This window comes from Scyliorhinus torazame, chromosome 3, assembly GCF_047496885.1.
Source record: "Scyliorhinus torazame isolate Kashiwa2021f chromosome 3, sScyTor2.1, whole genome shotgun sequence".
NCBI classification, from domain to species: Eukaryota; Metazoa; Chordata; class Chondrichthyes; order Carcharhiniformes; family Scyliorhinidae; genus Scyliorhinus; species Scyliorhinus torazame.
In genome coordinates, this window is record NC_092709.1 from 166628580 (window position 1) to 166651320 (window position 22741).

The 22741-nt window shown below is 47.6% G+C and overlaps 1 protein-coding gene across 1 annotated transcript in view; it reads right to left on the minus strand.

Annotated features, from left to right (window-relative positions):
- The window catches only part of sepsecs (Sep (O-phosphoserine) tRNA:Sec (selenocysteine) tRNA synthase), a 127630-nt gene extending 105394 nt beyond the window's left edge, over positions 1-22236 (minus strand). The window contains exons 1-2 of the mRNA XM_072496508.1: positions 21972-22236; positions 5687-5805 (exon numbers count right to left, since the gene is read on the minus strand). Of these exons, the coding sequence (XP_072352609.1) occupies positions 5687-5800 (114 nt within the window). The 5' untranslated portion in view covers positions 5801-5805; positions 21972-22236. The remainder of the gene's footprint in view (positions 1-5686; positions 5806-21971) is intronic.
- Positions 22237-22741: the final 505 nt, after the last annotated feature.

Below are 22741 nucleotides of genomic sequence, written 5' to 3' on the forward strand. Positions count from 1 at the left end.
TGCCAACCAGGGCCGAAGGGACTCCGCCAGCCGGCGTGAGTCCTCACATGCTGCTGACATCATCCCCGCACATGCGCGGGGGGGGGGGTTCACCTACACGTCGGCCATGGCAGAGGCTGATGGTCGGCGCATCGGAAAAGGGTGACCCCACGGCACAGGCCCACCCGCGGATCGGTGTGCCCCAATTGCGGGCCAGGCCACCGTGCGCCCCCCCCCCGGGGCTAGATCGCCCCCCCCCCCCGCCCCCCAGAGCCCGCCCGCGTGGCCGGGTCCCGCTGGTAAGGGACCTGGTTCAATTTACGCCGGTGGGACTGGCATAGAAGCAGCGGGACTTCGGCCCATCGCGGGCAGGAGAATCGCCGGGGGGGGGGGAGCCCGCCGACCAGCGCGGCGCGATTCCCGCCCCAGCCGAATCTCCAGTGCCGGAGAATTCAGTGGCCGGCGGGGGCGGCATTCACACCGACCCCGGGGATTCTCCGACCCGGCGGGGGGTCGGAGAATCCCGTCCTATGTTTCTCACAACAGTAAGCAGGATTTAAACTTCAATCCTAAGTATGCAATAATCCAGCTTATTGTTTGTACATAATTTTTGTATTATTTACCTGGTACTAATTTAAAGATTATTCCCTTTAGTTCTAGATTCCGTACCAGAGGAAATAGTTCCCCTGTACCAGTCCTATCAAATTACTTTATTATCTTTAAGGTCGTGTTTAGATCCAAATTCAAAGGATTTTGAGTCAACCTGTCCTCCAGACTTACCACTTTTGCCCTGGTACCATTTTGGTGAAAATGCGCGATAGTATACCAAAGCCAATATATCTTTCCTCAGGTGTGGCGCCCAAAACTGAACAGAGTACACCAGTTGGGGTTTGACCAGGGCTCTAAACAACCAAAGCTTAACTTCCTCACTCTGTATTCTAACCTCTTTGAGATAAAGACCAACTTTCTATTATTGTATTATTACGTTTTATACTTTTACACTAGCTTTTAAGTTGTGTGCATGATTACCCAAATCCTTTTCCTCCTGCACAGTTCATATTCTTCGGTCCTTCAAAAATTATTCCAATTTGTCCTTGAACATCCAAATGTCATGACCTCACACTTCCCAAAATTATACTCCATCTGCCATAGTTTTGCCCATTCATTTAGTCTGAGTCTATGGCCCTTTGTAAGTTCCAGCTTCCATCTGTACAATGTGGTGTTTTCAAACAAACTGGCATATACAGTGTTTTATTCCTTCATCCAAGTCATGGGTATATAGGGCAAAAATCTGAAACAGCAGTAAAAATCCCTGTGGAATGCCACTTGTCACATTCTGTCAATCACAGTACATTCCCTTTATCACTTCACCTGTATCCTATCTTTGAACAATGTTTCAAAGTTACCTACAAATCCATTTGCTCTCACAGTTGTTTTAACTGTGTGAAACTTTGTCAAATGCTTTCTATAAGTCCAAGCAGCCAACGTTCATTGCCATGCCTAATGTACCATGCTCGTGACCTCCTCAACAGTTCAACCAGCCCCACGGAACACATGCAGCATCTGAAGAAGATGAGGTACCTATCTCGATGTGTGATCCATTCAGTAGAACACACACATCACACCATACATTGAGATTTCACTGATGCAGCATACTGAAATTAGTAATTCTTGAGCTCTTAATCGTGAAGCAGAGAAATTAGATATCAATGGTATTCACACAGAAACTAAAAATTTGGAAAAATGCAGATATTCTCAAATAAATTTCATTTTATACTTCTAAATTTTTAAAGCTCCTTATCCCCAGTATAAATCTAGAATTAAAAAGCTAGTCTCGGTAATGGTAACCATGAAACCACGGTCGATTGTCATAAAAACCCATCTAAAATCCTTCATGGAAGGAAAGCTACCGTCCTTACATGGTCTGGGTACGTGTGATTCCAGACCCACAGCAATGTGGTTGGCTCTTAAATGCCCTCGGAAATGACTAGCAAGCCACTCAGTTGGATCAAGCTACAGTCAACAAAAAGGAATGAAACCAGACAGGTCACCTGGCAGCAACCTAGATACTGGAAAAGACAACAGCAAACTTAGCCCTGTCAAGCCCACAAAGTCCTCCTTACTGACATCTGGGGACTCGTGCCAAAATTGGGTCTGTTGTTGCACAGACTAGTCAAGCAGCAGCCCGATACAGTCTTACTTACGGAATCATACCTTATAGACAATATCCCAGACAACACCATCACCATCCCTGGGCATGTGTCCTGCCCCAACACCAGAACAGACCCGCCATAGGTGTTGGCACAGTGGTATACAGTCAGGAGGGAGTTGCCCTGAGAAATCTCAATATCAACTCTGGACCCTATGAAGTCTCATGGCGTCAACCCCCTGCTGATTATCACCTACCTAGGATTCAATTCATGTGATATCACAAAACGGATGAAGGCGTTGGATACTGCAAAGGCTATGGGCCAGGATAATATTACAGCAATAGTACTGAAGACTTGTGCTCCAGAATAACGGTGCCATTAACCAAGCTGTTCATACAGATACAACATTGGCAAATACCCATTGTCTACTTCAGACAAATAAGACGCTATTTGAATCTCCTATTACTCAATGTTCTGTGCTGTATTTTCTGATCATGGCGAAGAACGCATACAAGCAGAGAGAAATCATCAAAGTTTCAACTCCTGATTTGGCTACCCTACAATAGTGACCATGTATGGATGTTGGCTGAGGATTGGTGCAATAATGGTTAATTGGGACATGATCCTCCGATCCCAACAGCAGAATCGTTGTCCTATATTGAGCTTTAGGATCAATTCAAGTCCTGACACATGCACAAGCACTGTAATTGCCCAGGAAACTTAAGCTGATTTGCATTACCCAGGACTCTGCTTAAGGTCACTTACATTGACCTTGGTGTCAAAGATCTGGGCTAGATGCATGCTGCTTGCCTGGATGCAGTTACCTACTGTTATAACCTGCCTGCTTACCATTGGCTGGGGACTAATGACAATCCCACAATCCTGTGGGAGTATGAGCTTCCCCAATGAGGGGGGCGGAGAAACCATAAGTAAACTCCAAGTATAAATAAAGCTGGCCAGTTTGGAACCAGCAGGAAGGAGTGTGCAGCAAGGGAAGTTGCTGCTGCTGTTATATATATATATATATATAGATGTTATTGTAAATAAATGTTATTACTTTGTATCCTTAAAACTCGTGCTGGATTCTTCGTGGCCCTCACAAATCCTACCCAAGAATTTTTACACCGTTCAAGCCCTGGTGTAACTCAGTGATTAATAGTGTAACTCAACCCACCGTTCCATTCGCACCCCCACTGATTCGCCTGTACTCACTTACTCGTTCACATGCTCGATCCACCACTTTTGAGGTCTTTAAACAATTAGCTGCATACAGCAGCTGACATTGTAAAAAGGGTCTGTGCCCTCTTTGCCATTCCTCTTTGTGCGTCGCTATGCTGAAGTATTTCTGTTGCAGATAGAAAAAGAAGGCCCGAATGGTGAAGGACAAAAATTGTCAGGGCATGGTGATCTTCGAAGTCAGTGACGATTTCCCCAGCATTGCTGCTGACTAGAAGATCTGGACCATGGTTACATTGCTTGCTGATACTCTGTTGGGAAACATCAAAATAAACGCGCTACAGCAAAAAACCACACCAACCTCCTCAGAAGTCAAACATGGGACACAATCGACAGAGTACCCTTCATCGTCCAGTATTTCCCCGGAGCGAAGAAACTACGCCATCTTCTTCACAGCCTTCAACACGTCATCGATGGAAGACGAAGATCTTGCCAAGGTCATCCCCACACCCCCACTACTTGCCTGCAAACAACCGTGCAACCTCAAACAAACTATTGTTTGCAGCAAACTACCCAGCCTTCAGAATGGCTACCACAACACCACACAACCCTGCCATGGCAATCTCTGCAATACGTGCCAGTTCATCGACAAGGGTACCACCATTACACACGAGGACACCACCCACCAGGAACGCGGTACATACTCGTGCGACTCAGCCAACATTGTCTATCTCATACGCTGCAGGAAAGGATGTCCCAAAGCGTGGTACATTGGCGAGACCATGCAGACGCTGCGACAACGGATGAATGGACATCGCGCGACAATCGCCAGGCAGGAATGTGCTCTTCCATTCGGGGAACACTTCAGCAGTCGAGGGCATTCAGCCTCTGATCTTCGGTTAAGCGTTCTCCAAGGCGGCCTTCAGGACGCGCAACAACGCAGAATCGCCAAGCAGAAACTCATAGCCAAATTCCGCACACATGAGTATGACTTCAACCGGGACCTTGGATTCATGTCGCATTACATTCACCCCCCCCCCCCCCCCCCCCATCATCTGGCCTGGGCTTGCAAAATCCTACCAACTGTCCTGGCTTGAGACAATTCACACCTCTTTAACCTGGGGTTACCTCTCTCTCTAGCTCTGCAAAGACATAATTACCTGCAAATGCTCGCATTCAAAGTATCGTCTTGCATCTTTGACTTTTGTTTGTATAAATGTTTCTGGAACCTACCTCTTCATTGATCTGAGGAAGGAACAGTTCTCCGAAAGCTAGTGATTTGAAACAAACTTGGACTTTAACCTGGTGTCGTAAGACTTCTTACCTAAAAGAACAAGAGGCTGTAACATCGCAAGGTCTCCAAATCTGTTCCCTTTCGAATACACCAATATAGCAAACTGACCTCCTTTTAAGAAGGGTAAAAGCAACTAATTTTGTGATGTGCAGAAAGGCAATGCCTTTGAGAGAATCATGAAATGTTTTTGATATGCAACTTTGGTTATAGAATTCACCCAAACCACCTTTCAGGAGTGAAGTCATGTTCTTCATCAGATCTGCAATGCACATTTTCCAGAACAATACAATCACATGAATTATGAATTCCTCTTTTTGCTTATAATTTATAAAAGTGCACTATTCTCTTCAACTGTACTTTCCTTGAGTTTATTTGCATGTGACTGTATTTGTGCAGTAGCATTTGTTTTCAGGATTAGTGCATAAATAAATAATCCTCTTTATTTAAACCCATTAAAAAATCAAGGCTGACAATCTTTTGCAGTACTGAGAGAGTTCTGCACCGGTGTCACCGTTCAGATGAGACGGTGAACCGAGGCCCTGTCTGCCTGCGCAGGTTTATGTAAATAATATTTCAAAGAAGAGCCGGGGAGTTATCCCGAATGCTCTGGCCAATGTCATTGTTTATCCTTCAATCAACATCATCAAAATAAATTATCTGGCCTATATCATATTACTGTTTGTGGGAGCTTGGTGTACTCAAATTGGCTACCACGTTTCTTACATTGCAACATTGACTACACTTTAAAAGCACTTAATTGACTGTTTTTTTCACACTCAATCTTGGGGTGGCATCAGTAGTATTAAACTATGAAATGCTCTATAAAAAGGAATTTGGAATTAAATGCTGCAAATTAGTTGCTGTCAACTAATAGGGAAATATCATGAACATATTTTTGTGAACATTCTATGAAATAAGCCTTTACGAGTGACTGACCAGCTATCTGAAGAATTATCAATCAACAAGAGTAACTCAGACAAAGGTAAGAGACAGAGAGAATGAGAGAAAGGATAATTTAAATGTTTTGACAAAACACATTACACAGTGAACAACTTTACTAATTGTTACTTTAACTAATTTTCATTACCTTTTCTATAAGCATCTTAATTAAGTGCTCATGTGTGCGACGGGCCTGTGCACCTTGTTGAATGTATGAAGGGGAGACAATCTGTTCACTTAAAGAGAAGTTTTCAGTATTCATTTCAACTGTCGAGACAAAAATTAAATTAAATTGAATGGAACAGTGTCATTACTGAAACTGGCAAATGTCATGTTATAAATCATCCAGTAGCTGCATTTGAAGGACAATTAATCATCAAAACATTACATTCTGTACTCAATCAGCGATTCACAGACATTATTCATGTGATGCTTCAGGCATGTATTTCTCTCAAATATGCTCAATTTTCTTTTAATATTCATCTTCACAAGGCTATTGTGATTGCAGTACTTTAATACTGAATTGCCTCTCCCTCCTGACAGATCCCCATAAAAGGGAATTCACCAAAGTACAACTAATTACTCAATAACTATTAAAATTAGTCCCATGTAATTGCTATTTAAATGAATGAGAAGCAACAGATTTCAATTTCTCCACCAATTTCTTCTCTTCACCTCCTATCTGAAAATGTTGAACTGTGGAAACAGTTACTCGTTCACATGCTCGATCAACCACTTTTGAGGTCTTTAAACAATTAACTGAATACAGCAGCTGACATTGTAAAAAGGGTGTGTGCCCTCTTTGCCATTCCTCTTTGTGCGTCACTATGCTGAAGTATTTCTGCTGCAGTTAGAAAAAGAAGGCCCGAATGTTGAAGGACAAAAATTGTCAGGCCATGGTGATCTTCGAAGTCAGTGACAATTTCCCCAGCATTGCTGCTGACTAGAAGATCTGGACCATGGTTACATTGCTTGCTGATACTCTGTTGGGAAACATCAAAATAAACGCGCTACAGCAAAAAACCACACCAACCTCCTCAGAAGTCAAACATGGGACACAACTGACAGAGTACCCTTCGTCGTCCAGTACTTCCCTGGAGCGAATAAACTATGACATCTTCTACGCAACCCAAAGATGGCAGGTTAGGTGGATTGGCCACGATAAATTGCCCCTTAATTGGGAAAAAAAAAATTGGGTACTCTAAATTTTAAAAAAAAGACTTACCACACTTTTCCAATGTGATAGGAATAACTAAGCTTTTAAATTGTGACCGAATGGATGTATGAAGGTCATGCAAGCATCTGGAATGTAAATCCATGTTCCAGGACCAAGAGTTTTACCTGGCACACCTCTAAACCCAGGAAATTCAAACAGGAGATCAGGCAATAAGAACAAGCAGAAATCGGACTGAATTATTTTGGCTTTAAGAGCCATATTTCAAGGCCTCTAGACCTGCACTTGGCTTTGGGCCGCAGTTTGGGCAACTTTGCCATTGGGGATTTTTCTCCTATATCTGACAAACAGGACTATAATATATCATCACTAAGCTGATAACTTTGACCAACAGTGAAGTTGTTGATGCGGACAAGTACGGCCATATTTTCATCTGTTAGTGTTTATAGGTACTTTTGGCACTTGTTTCTCATGGAAAAATACAGAGTTGAATATGAGAACTGAAGAGAGTCTGTTATCTTACAGGTGGTTTAACAAAATTATGACTACAGCCTCATTACAGAACTGTTATTGCTGTAGAAATGTCCAATTCCTTCTGTGGCTGCCTGATCCCCTTTCAAAAAAAGAGGCCCAGAATTTGCTATCATAATAATAATGTGGTTAATGCTGTTCTTCATTGTTTATGCATAAATCCCAGAGCAACTTGAGGCAAAAGCCAGGTCGTGATTAAAATCCAAAGATTGCAGCACCAATCCAACATTAGGATTGCGATAACATCATCTCACAGCCTGGCCTGAAGTTGTTGGGCGCGATTCTCCACTCCCGCGACTAAGTGCCCACGCTGTCGTGAACGCCGTAGAGTTTCACGCGGCGCGAAACGGCCCCGATCACGATCGATTCAGGGCCCGACAATGGGCTAGGAGCGGGGCCACGAGGGACGTGGCGCGAAAGCAGCGTCGTAAGCGCACGACGCACGAAATACGCGGCGCGATCCGCGCACGGAAGGATCCAGGAGGAGGAGAAGGATGAGAGATGGCTGAGCCCCGACGAGCCGCACCGAGGTTCCGGGACACGGACCTGGACACCCTCCTCGATGAGGTTGAAAACCGAAGGGCTCCCTCTGCCCAAGACGTGGGCATCGCCAGCCGTCCAGCACGGTGAGGTGCGGTTGGCGTGAAGTTGGCACCGCTGTGAGTGCTGTGGGGCACACCCCCCGGTCCGGGGAGCAGTGTCGGAAGAAGCTGCACGACCTCACTCGGGCTGCCAGGGTAAGTGCCATGAGGGTGCCCCCGGGTCACAACCAACCCCCCCCCCCTCCCGGGCACAAGGGGGGGAAGTGGGGTGGGGGGGGTTTCAGGGTGCACAACATTGCGCTCGACCCACATGAGCACCGGGACCCCCCCTGGAGAGATGCCATGGCGTGGCTCCAACGGTCTCCTCACCCAGCATTAATATAGCCTATATCTGCACGCCCTGATGATACCCGCCGACTTGTGATGCTTTATACAACCCCCCCGCCAGGACAAGACAGCTCACAACCAACGTGAGCGGAAGAGAACCGGAGGGTGTTCTCCTGTGCTGCACCCCCTAAATGTTCACGAGCAGAGGGCCCTGGACCTCGCAGGGGGATCCGCCACCCGGGAGGTCGCGACATGTCAGGTCGGAGGCGGTGAAGCAAGTGAGACAACCCTGCATGGCCTCACCCACCCCACCCCCCACGTCATCGCCCCCCTCACACTCAATCCCCTCCCCCGTCACACTATGGCCACTGCACCCTCAAACCCCTCCCCCCTCAAACTCATGCCACTGCACCTTCGATCCCCCCCCCCCCTCACACACTGCCCCCACCACCACCATACAACCGGCCCAGCGTGTCTAACGAACCCCGTATCGTTGTGTTCCCCAGGGCCAGCCGCCAAACATCCAGGGTCTTCTCGGCCAAGACACAGCCGGCCATCTCCAACCTCAAGCGCACCCAGGGACGCACGCCAGAGGGTGGCAGTCGGTCGGACAGGAGGGCCATCCTCTCAGTATGGGACCGCTGGACAGGGACACACATACGACGGACAGAGACAATACTGAGGGGCACAGGACGGACAGTGACAATGACGCACAGAGAACGGCCACACAGTCCACGGATTTACCTGGAGGGCAACATGACATGGGCCGCATGCACCTTGCGCCGGGCCATGAGGGGGACCATTTCATACCAGACTTCCAAACGGACGATGACCTCGAGCTAGCGGAACTGCTGTCTCCCACACCATCCACCATCGCAGAGACACTCACCTCGGTTGGGCAGATAAGTGATGAGGTTCCCGGGTCACGCGTCGCGTGGAAAAATGGCGCGATCAGCAATTCTCCCAACCGGCGCGGCATCGGAGAATCGCGCCCATTATATTTGCATGGTGGATGTAGACTAAACTCATATGAAGTTAAATGTTGTCCATTTCAGACTAACTACGCTTTTAACAATCCAAAAAGTGTTACTTATTGCCAGTCAGACTTTCTAGCATTGAAAAGGAACAATGAAGGGCAAAACCCTGTTCCTTCATGTTATAAGTATTGGTGATTTTGAAAACATGTAGGGCGTGATCTACCCAAATGGGGCAGCATCCTGTAGCCCGAGATTAGGCAGGTGTTTCCCAGTGCTCGGAGAGCCAAGAAACACCCCATTATCGAATGCCCACCCAGGTAGATCTGGGGCCTCAGCAGGGCACTCCCCGATGAGGCCGCACTGAGCCCTGCTATCTGCACGGAGGAGTTGCCAGAACTCCTCAGTGCAGTGAGAGATCGGGCCGAAATTTATAAATGACGCCCTGACCTCTCGCGTTCCCAACACGACATCCGAACCGCACCCCCACCATCCCCAACACACTATAAGGGGATACCCGCGCAGAGCACAACCTGGCCCGGTCCACATCGCACAAAAATGCCGGTTTGGCAGTGCTAGCCTGGTACCCTGGCAGTGCCCTTCCAGCTGGCAATGCTGCCTGGGCACCTTGGCAATGCAGCTCAAGGTGGTGCACGGAGCACACCTTACCAAGACACGCATGAGCGGCTTCTTCCCGGAAGGGGAGAATAAGTGCGAGTGGTGTCGGGGGGCCCAGCCAACCGCACCCACATGTTCAGGTCCTGCCCCAGACTCTGGATGGTCTTTTTCGAGGCTATGTCCAGCGGGGTGGGTGTTGAGACGGAGCAGTGCCCATCTGTGGTGATCTTCGGGATGTCAGAGCACCCAGAACTCTGGACAGGCAAGGGGGTAGATACCCTGACCTTCGCCTCACTGATCGTTAGGCGGAGACTTCTGAGAGGTTAGAAGTTGGCAGCGCCACCCAGGGCCTCGGAATGGCTCTCTGATCTGGCCGCATTCCTGAGACTAGGAAAAATGAAATGCGCAATAAGAGGGACCAAGGAGAGATTCCACAACATGTGGAAAAAGTTCACAAGCCTCTTCACAGATCTGTTTGCCACCAGCAGCTAACTTTGGGGGGAGGGGGGGGGAAGAATGATAGTTAGGGAAGGCGGGGGTAGGATGGGGTCTAGAAAGCAGGCAATGAACATGCCACCTGCATGAAAGGGAGCTCACGAATAGTGGAGGAGGAACGGGGCAGTAGGCCACCCATGGGAGGGAACACAAACCCATCCCATATGGGCTAAACTGGATCGATCCACCCGCCATCGAAAACTGCTGGAGGAACACCTGACTCCCCACCCCCATCCCCCAACCCCACCAACGAAACAAAGACAATCGGCAAGGGGGGGGAAAGATCCCAGCAACGTATGTAAATATATGGGCAAAGCTGGGTGCCCCAGGAAGACCCCTTCAAAATACTGTACAAAGGAACACTATTGTAAATAATGTAAAATGATACTGGGACCTTAAGTCACGGACGTGGTGACAGCGTGAAGCTCATGTTTTGTTGTTCTTTTATTGTGTTAACTTCTATTACCATTGTTCTTGTATTGTTCTTTGTCTGCAAAGCTCTGTTTTTAAATACAAATGGCAACAAAAATATTTTTTTTAAAAGATCTTGCAAGGCATCGTGAGTCAGGTAGATCCCAGAAGTGGGATCTCCCGACATCCACTGGTCGCCTTGCGCCACGCTGCTTTTCGGGCACAATGCAACCGGTAGATCCGGCCCATAATGTTGTTCTTCAAATTTTTCCAACATCTCTCTTTTTTTTCCTCGGTTAATCCAATCTTTCTTTCCCTGTCTATTTCCCTTTCTGTACCTAATACAGCATTGAATTCAACACTTTTATTTGCACTTCCTTCTCAATCCTTTGTGCTATTATTGTCTCAATCCTTCAGCCTGATTGCTTAAGGACATTCGCTTGCCTTGTTTTCTCAGTCAGAGTTTCCTCCGGGTGCTCCGGTTTCCTCCCACAAGTTCCGAAAGATGTGCTTGTTAGGTGAATTGGACATTCTAAATTCTCCCTCTGTGTACCCAAACAGGAGCTGGAGTGCGGCGACTAGGGACCTTTCACAGTAACTTCATTGCAGTGTTAATGTAAGCCTACTTGTGACACTAATAAAAGATTATTATTATTATTACCAGACCACCTTTTATCCTCACTCCAACACTATCCGCACTTTCAGCAATATGTCATACAAAGTTTTGTGAAACTTAAACAAATACAAAACACCTTTAAAAGGCCCTGCCACAGCAAATTGTGGACTGGAGACCTTAAGAACAAACATGTCTTTCAGATACTCAAGACATCCCAGAGAGATTCATGGACACCAAATTTGTCTCAATGTATAGTGGTTTTGAATGCAAATGCAACAGCCAATTTACATGTAGAAAAGTTCCATAAACTGTGCACTTTCGGTGACGGTGATGTGCTGATCGGATGCACAATCAGGTAGTTCTCCTCCAAACCAGAACCAAAAATGCACTTTTAGTCGAATTTTGAAACACACAAGTACCTCAACGGCAAGAAAAGAATAACCAAGAAAAAATGGCAGCAAACGGGAGCTCGAGGGACTGACGAGACGGCAGATGCGGCAGATAGAACCACGAGCAGCAGCCGGATGAGATGGCAGACCCACGAAGTGAAGGGGGCCCAGACACCCAGGAGGGAGGGCAGCCAACGGCCCGAGCATTAGCCTCTCCCCTCCACCCAGAGACGGATAGAAGGACTTCCTCATGAAGGAGCTGACCGCCATGAAAGAGGCGATCAGACAGATATCCAGGTGGCAGTATCCACCATGCAAAAGGCAATCGATCGACTTGGGAAGAAAGTAGAGAATCAGGAGAGGATGACCCTTGACCTGGAGAACGGCTCGACGGACCAGAGGGACAGAATCGTCGCCCTGGAGGCAGAAGTGAAAGGGTCGGTGACAGCCCAGGGGAACTGAAAGGGGAAAGTCAAGGACCACAAAACACGTCCCGATGGCAAAATATTTGAATTGTGGGCCTACCACGAAGTCATCGACGGCAGAGATCCGACGGGGTACGACGCCTAAATGCTGGGCAACCTAGTCGGAGAGACAGCTTCACCAAACCCCCAAAATTAGTTGGTTTTCGTATGGGCTTCAGCAGGTGAGGAACAGGTTGAGGAAACAGGATGGCGCTTCAAGCAGCCACTTTGGAAGGTCCCTGAACAAAGGGAGACCCTGGACTGCAGGGGCGCACCCAATTGCCGTACACACAGTTGGTGGCCATGTTGGGTGCCCCTGGACAAAGGGAAACCCCAGAGCGCAGAGGCCCGACCTCATGGTGATAACGGTGACCGCAGACATTTTGGATGACCCCCTAACAAATGGAAACCCCAGAGTGTAGGGGCGCATCCACCAGGTAAGAATGGTTGATCCCGCAGGAACAGGGGGACAGAAACACCCCACCAGGATTATTACCTGGAATGTCAGGGGACTTAATGGCCCAGTGAAAAGATCCCGAGTTTTTGCCTACCTAAGAAGTTTAAAAGCCGACATAGTCTTTCTGCAGGAAACACACCTGAGGAGAAGGACTGACTATGGGTAAGGAAGGGCTAGGTGGGACAGACATACCATTCATGCTATGGGATGAGGGGTAGGAGAGTAGTCATATTGATTAGTAAGAGGGCGAGGTTCAATTATTTTAAAATAATTCCCATTCCAACTGGGTGCCTCCAGAGTACTATACATAATACATACTGGGTGAGTGGCTATGGAGGATACATGGGGGTGGAGGGCATGGAGATGGCATCGTAGTTCGGAAAGGTCATGAGGTGGCATGGGATCTAAGGGTAAAAATTCTCCAAATCACAAGATTTTCTCTCCAAGTGAGCACCTGCAGGATGAAGTCAGGCCCGACAGCCCTAGAAGCAGATTGTTAAGAGGACACACGGACAGGCAGGTGCCAAGATGCGTTGGTTGGAAGGCCTGTATTGGTTCTGTGAGACTTGGTCCCTGTTGTTTTAGAAGATTTATGATCCGCTAGCCGTCACATACACACCCAGTTCCCATGGTCCCTCATATTCTCCATGCAAATTCATGCCCATGACCCCTCATACTCAATGCAAATTAAATGCAAACTAATGCCCGCCATCAACCCCATAGCCCCTCACACCATCATTCTAACTCAATGCCAACTCACCCAGCATCCACCTAGGGCAAACCTCCAGAGCCATTTTGAGATTAAATAAAAATCAACTTCGAAAAATCGAATAGAGCTCTCATGAGACAGACTTTATAGTGAAAAAAGAACCCATTAATGAAAGCATCAAAGGTTTTGAATCTCCTTAGGTAGTTAATTCTTTTAAAAGCAAACTTCTGCTCATACCTCTAATTCTTTAATAGCCTATTTAAGCTGTCAATCAAACTGTGAACACTGAACATCCAGAGATAATTGTAGTTTTTCGAACTCAGTCAAGAATGCATAATGACTAACCCTTATAGAAATGTCAACAAAAACTCTTTGAACCTGTTTTAACAGATGCCACACCTGCTGGCCTGTCAATCAAAGCAATCCAGCCAAGGTCTTTTATAAAACAATCACTAACAGTTGCAGCCAGGTTTTTTTTTACAGTTTGAAGAACTTCACTTCATGACACATAAACAGACCTTACCTGCCCTTCAAGTACATTTACATCTACTCCAGCAATTCATAGGGAGAGAGAGCAATTAAACACGTGGCTACAAGGATGGTGCAGGCGGGAGGGATTCAGATTTCTGGATAACTGGGGCTCTTTCTGGGGAAGGTGGGACCTCTACAGACAGGATGGTCTACATCTGAACCTGAGGGGCACAAATATCCTGGGGGGGAGATTTGTTAGTGCTCTTTGGGGGGGGTTTAAACTAATGCAGAAGGGGCATGGGAACCTGGATTGTAGTTTTAGGGGAAGGGAGAATGAGAGTATAGAGGTCAGGAGCACAGATTTGACGTCGCAGGAGGGGGCCAGTGTTCAGGTAGGTGGTTTGAAGTGTGTGTACTTCAATGCCAGGAGTATACGAAACAAGGTAGGGGAACTGGCAGCATGGGTTGGTACCTGGGACTTCGATGTTGTGGCCATTCCGGAGACATGGATAGAGCAGGGACAGGAATGGATGTTGCAGGTTCCGGGGTTTAGGTGTTTTAGTAAGCTCAGAGAAGGAGGCAAAAGAGGGGGAGGTGTGGCGCTGCTAGTCAAGAGCAGTATTACGGTGGCGGAGAGGATGCTAGATGGGGACTCATCTTCCGAGGTAGTATGGGCTGAGGTTAGAAACAGGAAAGGAGAGGTCACACTGTTGGGAGTCTTCTATAGGCCTCCAAATAGTTCTAGGGATGTAGAGGAAAGGATGGCGAGGATGATACTGGATAAGAGCGAAAGTAACAGGGTAGTTATTATGGGAGACTTTAACTTTCCAAATATTGACTGGAAAAGATATAGTTCGAGTACATTAGATGGGTCGTTTTTTGTACAGTGTGTGCAGGAGGGTTTCCTGACACAATATGTTGACAGGCCAACAAGAGGCGAGGCCACGTTGCATTTGGTTTTGGGTAATGAACCAGGCCAGGTGTTGGATTTGGAGGTCGGAGAGCACTTTGGGGACAGTGACCTCAATTCGGTGACGTTTACGTTAATGATGGAAAGGGATAAGTATACACCGCAGGGCAAGAGTTATAGCTGGGGGAAGGGCAATTATGATGCCATTAGACGTGACTTGGGGGGGGATAAGGTGGAGAAGTAGGCTGCAAGTGTTGGGCACACTAGATAAGTGGAGCTTGTTCAAGGATCAGCTACTGCGTGTTCTTGATAAGTATGTACCGGTCAGGCAGGGAGGAAGGCGTCGAGCGAGGGAACCGTGGTTTACCAAAGAAGTGGAATATCTTGTTAAGAGGAAGAAGGAGGCCTATGTGAAGATGAGGTGTGAAGTTTCAGTTGGGGCGATGGATAGTTACAAGGTAGCGAGGAAGGATCTAAAGAGAGAGCTAAGACGAGCAAGGAAGGGACATGAGAAGTATTTGGCAGGTAGGATCAAGGAAAACCCAAAAGCTTTCTATAGGTATGTCAGGAATAAGCGAATGACTAGGGAAAGAGCAGGACCAGTCAAGGACAGGGATGGGAAGTTGTGTGTGGAGTCTGAAGAGATAGGCGAGATACTAAATGAATACTTTTCGTCAGTATTCACTCAGGAAAAAGATAATGTTGTGGAGGAGAATGCTGAGACCCAGGCTAATATAATAGATGGCATTGAGGTACGTAGGGAAGAGGTGTTGGCAATTCTGGACAGGCTGAAAATAGATAAGTCCCCGGGTCCTGATGGGATTTATCCTAGGATTCTCTGGGAGGCCAGGGAAGAGATTGCTGGACCTTTGGCTTTGATTTTTATGTCATCATTGGCTACAGGAATAGTGCCAGAGAACTGGAGGATAGCAAATGTGGTCCCTTTGTTCAAAAAGGGGAGCAGAGACAACCCCAGCAACTATAGACCGGTGAGCCTCACGTCTGTAGTGGGTAAAGTCTTGGAGGGGATTATAAGAGACAAGATTTATAATCATCTAGATAGGAATAATATGATCAGGGATAGTCAGCATGGCTTTGTGAAGGGTAGGTCATGCCTCACAAACCTTATCGAGTTCTTTGAGAAGGTGACTGAACAGGTAGACGAGGGTAGAGCAGTTGATGTGGTGTATATGGATTTCAGCAAAGCGTTTGATAAGGTTCCCCACGGTAGGCTATTGCAGAAAATACGAAGGCTGGGGATTGAGGGTGATTTAGAGATGTGGATCAGAAATTGGCTAGCTGAAAGAAGACAGAGGGTGGTGGTTGATGGAAAATGTTCAGAATGGAGTTCAGTTACAAGTGGAGTACCACAAGGATCTGTTCTGGGGCCGTTGCTGTTTGTCATTTTTATCAATGACCTAGAGGAAGGCGCAGAAGGGTGGGTGAGTAAATTTGCAGACGATACTAAAGTCGGTGGTGTTGTCGATAGTGTGGAAGGATGTAGCAGGTTACAGAGGGATATAGATAAGCTGCAAAGCTGGGCTGAGAGGTGGCAAATGGAGTTTAATGGAGAGAAGTGTGAGGTGATTCACTTTGGAAGGAATAACAGGAATGCGGAATATTTGGCTAATGGTAAAGTTCTTGGAAGTGTGGATGAGCAGAGGGATCTAGGTGTTCATGTACATAGATCCCTGAAAGTTGCCACCCAGGTTGATAGGGTTGTGAAGAAGGCCTATGGAGTGTTGGCCTTTATTGGTAGAGGGATTGAGTTCCGGAGTCAGGTCGTCATGTTGCAGCTGTACAGAACTCTGGTACGGCCGCATTTGGAGTATTGCGTACAGTTCTGGTCACCGCATTATAGGAAGGACGTGGAGGCTTTGGAGCGGGTGCAGAGGAGATTTACCAGGATGTTGCCTGGTATGGAGGGAAAATCTTATGAGGAAAGGCTGATGGACTTGAGGTTGTTTTACGCTATAGTTCGAGTACTTTAGATGGGTCCGTTTTTGTCCAATGTGTGCAGGAGAGTTTCCTGACACAGTATGTAGATAGGCCAACAAGAGGCGAGGCTGTATTGGATTTGGTACTGGGTAATGAACCAGGACAGGTGTTAGATTTGGAGGTAGGTGAGCACTTTGGTGATAGTGACCACAATTCAATTACGTTTACTTTAGTGATGGAAAGGGATAGATATATACCGCAGGGCAAGAGTTATATCTGGGGGAAAGGCAATTATGATGCGATAAGGCAAGACTTAGGATGCATCGGATGGAGAGGAAAACTGCAGGGGGATGGGCACAATGGAAATGTGGAGCTTGTTCAAGGTACAGCTACTGCGTGTCCTTGATAAGTATGTGCCTGTCAAGCAGGGAGGAAGTGGTCGAGCAAGGGAACCGTGGTTTACTAAGGCAGTCGAAACACTTGTCAAGAGGAAGAAGGAGGTTTATGTAAAGATGAGACATGAAGGTTCAGTTAGGGCGCTCGAGAGTTACAAGTTAGCTAGGAAGGACCTAAAGAGAGAGCTAAGAAGAGCCAGGAGGGGACATGAGAGGTCTTTGGCAGGTAGGATCAAGGATAACCCTAAAGCTTTCTATGTATATATGTCAGGAATAAAAGAATGACTAGAGTAAGAGTAAGGCCAGTCAAGTGCAGTAGTGGGAAGTTGTGCGTGGAGTCCAAGGAGATAGGAGAGGTGCTAAATGAATATTTGTCAGTATTCACACAGGAAATACCGTGTCACACACGCAACAGAGGGCCGAAGGGCCTGTACTGCGCTGTAATGTTCTATGTTCTATCAGAATAACCTTGGTGAGTTGCTGCAGTGCATCCTGTGGTTCTACGCAATGCAGTCACAGTGGTGAATAGAGTCCTCAATCCAGAGACATCGAGTACGCATGCTTTCATGCCCTGGATTCCGTTGAACCCCGATTATTATGTTTGCATCCAGAAAGGTGGCAAGTGTTCCATTACACTCCAGACCTGAGCCTTGTAGACAGGCGGCAAGCATTTTGGGGTCCAAAGATAAGCCACTTGTTGTGAAATACCCACTTACTAAGGTTTACGAGATGGTCAAGACAGTTTTATATAAACTGAAGTTTATGAAGGGTGTAAAATATGAGGTCAGCAATAACATTGTTGGAATATTTGAGTCTGAAAGTGACAAATGCATTCATTTTTTTTTTAGAAATTTAGCGTTCCCCATTCATTTTTTCCAATTAAGAGGCAATTTAGCATGGCCAATCCATCTACTGCACATCCTTCAGTTGTGGATGCGAAACCCACGCAAACACGGGGAGAATGTGCAAACTCCACACGGTCAGATCTGTGTACTTTATTTCCTCTTTCTATACAGCAAAACACCACTGAACACAGGCTTCCAGTCACAAAAACAACCCTCTACCTCCTGCCACTAAGCCAATTTTGGATCAATTTTGCCAAATTGCCCTGGATGTTACCATCTTGGCCAGTCACCCATGTGAGACATTGTCAAAAGCCTTACTGAAGTCCATGTAGACTACATCAACTGCACGACAGTCATCTACACATCTAATCACCTCCTTGAAAAATAAAAACAAATTTGTAGGACATGATCTCCCTTTGACAAAGCCATGCTGACTATCCTTGATTAATCCTTGTTTCCCCATGTGGACATAAATTTTGTCCCTCAGAAATGTTTCCAATAGTTTCCCTACGACTGAAGTTAGACTCACTGGCCTGTAATTTGCAGTTATTTCCCTACCACCCTTCTTGAATATTATGGTGCCACATGAATGAAAAATGAAATGAAAATCGCTTATTGGCACAAGTAGGCTTCAAATGAAGTTACTGTGAAAAGCCCCTAGTCGCCACATTCCGGTGCCTGTTCGGGGAGGCTGGTACATTCGATGTCCTCCAGTCCTCTGGCACTTCCCCTTTGGCCAGAGCAGTTTTGAAAATTGTCAGATCCTCTGCAATCTCCTCCCTTGCCTCCCACAGCAGAGGCTCTGACAATTTTCAAAACTACTTTCTCCACACGCAAATTGCCACATTGCCCTCAGTGGGCCTTACTCTTTGCCTGGTCATCCTCTTGCCCTTAATATACCTATAAAACATTGTAGGCCTTCCTTTTTACCCGCTGGTGTTTTTTCATGCCCCTCTTCGCTCTCCGAATTTATTTTTTAAGTAACCCCCTGCACTCTCTATACTCTTTTAGGGCTTTCGCTCTTTTGAGACCTCGGTATCTGCCATAAACCTGTCTTTTCTTCTTTATCCAACCCTGGATATGTAGAAAAATTAAACTATTTTGATGAATTGGTGTTTTCAATCACAGTTATGCTAGGTGGTTATTTTTGCTCTACAACATTCTGGGATACTTTATGTGTTAAAGGCACCATAAAAATGTAATTTGTTCTTGACGGCATTTCGGCACTCGGGGTAGAAACTAGATGCACTTCATTATTTGTGGAAACACGTTTTAAGAATTTTTAAAATATCATCTGTAATGCTGCAAATATTAAAGGGGGTAAGTATAATTTATTCATTGTCACCTTTGGTAATGATAAAACTCTGGATTTTAATAGGAGGAACAATTGAATGTTCAGGGATTACCGACTAATATTCACAACAAATTAAATGTATTCCTGGGCTTGAAACATGTGTCCAGTCAGTGACCACTCCCGGTAATTGCACTGGTGAACACACAGTTCATATTGACCCACATAGTCCAGACCACGCACTCCCCGTAGACCTATACAGCCCAGACCCACATAATCCACAGTCCAGACCCACAAAGCTCACACGGACTCATACTGTCCCCACTGACACATACAATCCAGATCCACACAGTCCACACCGACACATACAGCCAATACTGACCCACACTCACCCATACAGTCCAGACACACACAGTCCATACCAGCCTGTACGGTCCACACTGACACACATATTGAACAATACTGAGCCATACAACACAGATGCACAACCCACACAAAACAGACACACACAGAACTAGGTTAATGGGTATACCTTTTAGGACTGAGGTGAGGAGAAATGTCTTCACCCAGAGTGGTGAATTGTGGAATTCACTGCCACAAAACGTAGTTGAGGTGAAAACATTGTGTATTTCAAGGAGAAATTAGATATAGCTCTTGGGGCTAAAGAGATCAAGGGATATTGGGGGGAGGGAGGCTTGATCAAGGTATTGAACTCAATGATCAACCACAATCATAATGAATGGCACAGCAGGCTTGAAGGGCCGAATGGCCTCCTCCTGTTTCTATTTTCAATGTGTTTCTATGCAGTCCACAGACACATCTAGCCCAGACCCACAGTCCACACTGACCCACACAGCCCAGACCTACACAGTCCACATTGCCCCATACAGCCCAGACCTACACAGCCCATACTGACCCACACAGTCCGCACTGACCCATACAGCCCAGACCCACAGTCCACACTGATCCATACAGCCGAGACCTACACAGTCCACACTGACCCACACAGCTCAGACCCAGTCCACACTGACCCATACAGCCCAGAGCAACACAGTCCACTCTGACCCGTACAGCCCGAAGACCCATACAGCCCATACTGACCCACACAGTCCGCACTGACCCATACAGCCCAGACCCATACAGCCCAGACCCACAGTCCACACTGATCCATACAGCCGAGACCTACACAGTCCACATTGCCCCATACAGCCCAGACCTACACAGCCCATACTGACCCACACAGTCTGCATTGACCCATACAGCCCAGACCCATACAGCCCAGACCCACAGTCCACACCGATCCATACAGCCGAGACCTACACAGTCCACACTGACCCACACAGCTCAGACCCAGTCCACACTGACCCATACAGCCCAGAGCAACACAGTCCACACTGACCCGTACAGCCCAAAGACCCATACAGCCCAGACTGACCCATACAGCCCAGAGCAACATAGTCCACTCTGACCCGTACAGCCCAGAGCCACACAGTCCACACTGACCCGTACAGCCCGAAGACCCATACAGCCCAGACTGATCCATACAGTCCAGAGCAACGCAGTCCACTCTGACCCGTACAGCCCAGAGCCACACAGTCCACTCTGACCCGTACAGCCCGAAGACCCATACAGCCCAGACTGACCCATACAGCCCAGAGCCACACAGTCCACACTGACCCGTACAGCCCAGAGCCACACAGTCCACTCTGACCCGTACAGCCCGAAGACCCATACAGCCCAGACTGACCCATACAGCCCAGAGCCACACAGTCCACTCTGACCCGTACAGCCCAGAGCAACACAGTCCACACTGACCCGTACAGCCCGAAGACCCATACAGCCCAGACTGACCCATACAGCCCAGAGCAACACAGTCCACTCTGACCCGTACAGCCCGAAGACCCATACAGCCCAGACTGACCCATACAGCCCAGAGCAACACAGTCCACACTGACCCGTACAGCCCGAAGACCCATACAGCCCAGACTGACCCACACAGTCCGCACTGACCCATACAGCCCAGACTGACCCACACAGTCCGCACTGACCCATACAGCCCAGACTGACCCACACAGTCCACACTGACCCGTACAGCCCGAAGACCCATACAGCACAGACTGACCCACACAGTCCGCACTGAACCTTACAGCCCAGACTGACCCACACAGTCCGCACTGACACATACAGCCCAGACCCATACAGCCCAGACTGACCCACACAGTCCGCACTGACCCATACAGCCCAGACTGACCCACACAGTCCACACTGACCCGTACAGCCCGAAGACCCATACAGCACAGACTGACCCACACAGTCCGCACTGACCCATACAGCCCAGACTGACCCACACAGTCCGCACTGACCCATACAGCCCAGACTGACGCACACAGTCCGCACTGACACATACAGCCCAGACCCATACAGCCCAGACTGACCCACACAGTCCGCACTGACCCATACAGCCCAGACCCATACAGCCCAGACCCACAGTCCACACTGATCCATACAGCCGAGACCTACACAGTCCACATTGCACCATACAAGGCAGTGACCACCCCCTCCCCTTCCAGTTCACTAGGCCTAACTGAGACCTGGGAGGTAGAGTAATCTCTCAGCCCGTTTTACAACACATTCATTCACAATCCCGGTCGGGAGAATGAATCTCGCGGCCTTCCTCCATGGAGGGATATCTACATCGTATAACAAATCGGTTTCTGACTGAGGTTGTGAGAGAGAGGATGTTAAAACTCCTGCCCTGCACACTGCCTGAGATGTGTAAAGTTCAGCCGCCGGCACTGAGGTTTTCCGGAGCATTTCTCCGGATACATCAATCACAACTTGCCCCCCTCCCCCTGTTACAGCCTGTGCCCCCTCACCGGTTTATTGGGTAGATTCAGTGCCGTTCTGCAGTGAGATCCTCCGGGAAGGTCAGTCTCAGCGGCACTGGCTGCAGCCCCAGCGCCAAGATCCACAATGCTCCAACTATCGCCAAATGAGCTGGAACGAACGGCAGGACACAATGTAGTTTGTTACACAACTTTAAGAGTTCCCCCAGCCCAATCAGATGTCGGCAGCAGTTACTTGGTAACTTTTTGACACTTCAACATTTTTCTGCGCAGTGTCTGTGAAGGGACAATAGAAGCTGTGTCCTGTCCCCACTGGGCTCACAGGCTCGGGAAATCACTGCTGTACACATACTGAATAAAGTGCCCGCAGAAAATAAATCGATTTCCTAACCCTGTATGGATGCTGTCTAAAAAATGCTGCATCTATTGGTACTGAGTGTTGAAAGAGAGATGGGCTGAAGCAGGAGGGAGATTTCAGATTATCCGTTTCCATTTTTGTTCAGATGTTTCCATCACAAAATTCTTCATCTTTCTACATCAGTGAGAAGAGTCTGTAGCGCAACAACTACTCACTGAAGTCGAGAAGAGATTAAATCAATCGAGGCTTTATTAAGCAAGACTTGTTCCCCAGCAGCTCAGTTACAGAATGCGGCTGCTGGGAGAACTCGAGCTCTTATTCTCCGCCTTCTGGGCGGAGCCAGCAGGCGGCTGATCCAACCAGGACCCGGGACCTGTCAGCCAATAGCCTCTCGGCTTCACAGGTACCGTACTACCCCTAATACATACCACCACATTCACCC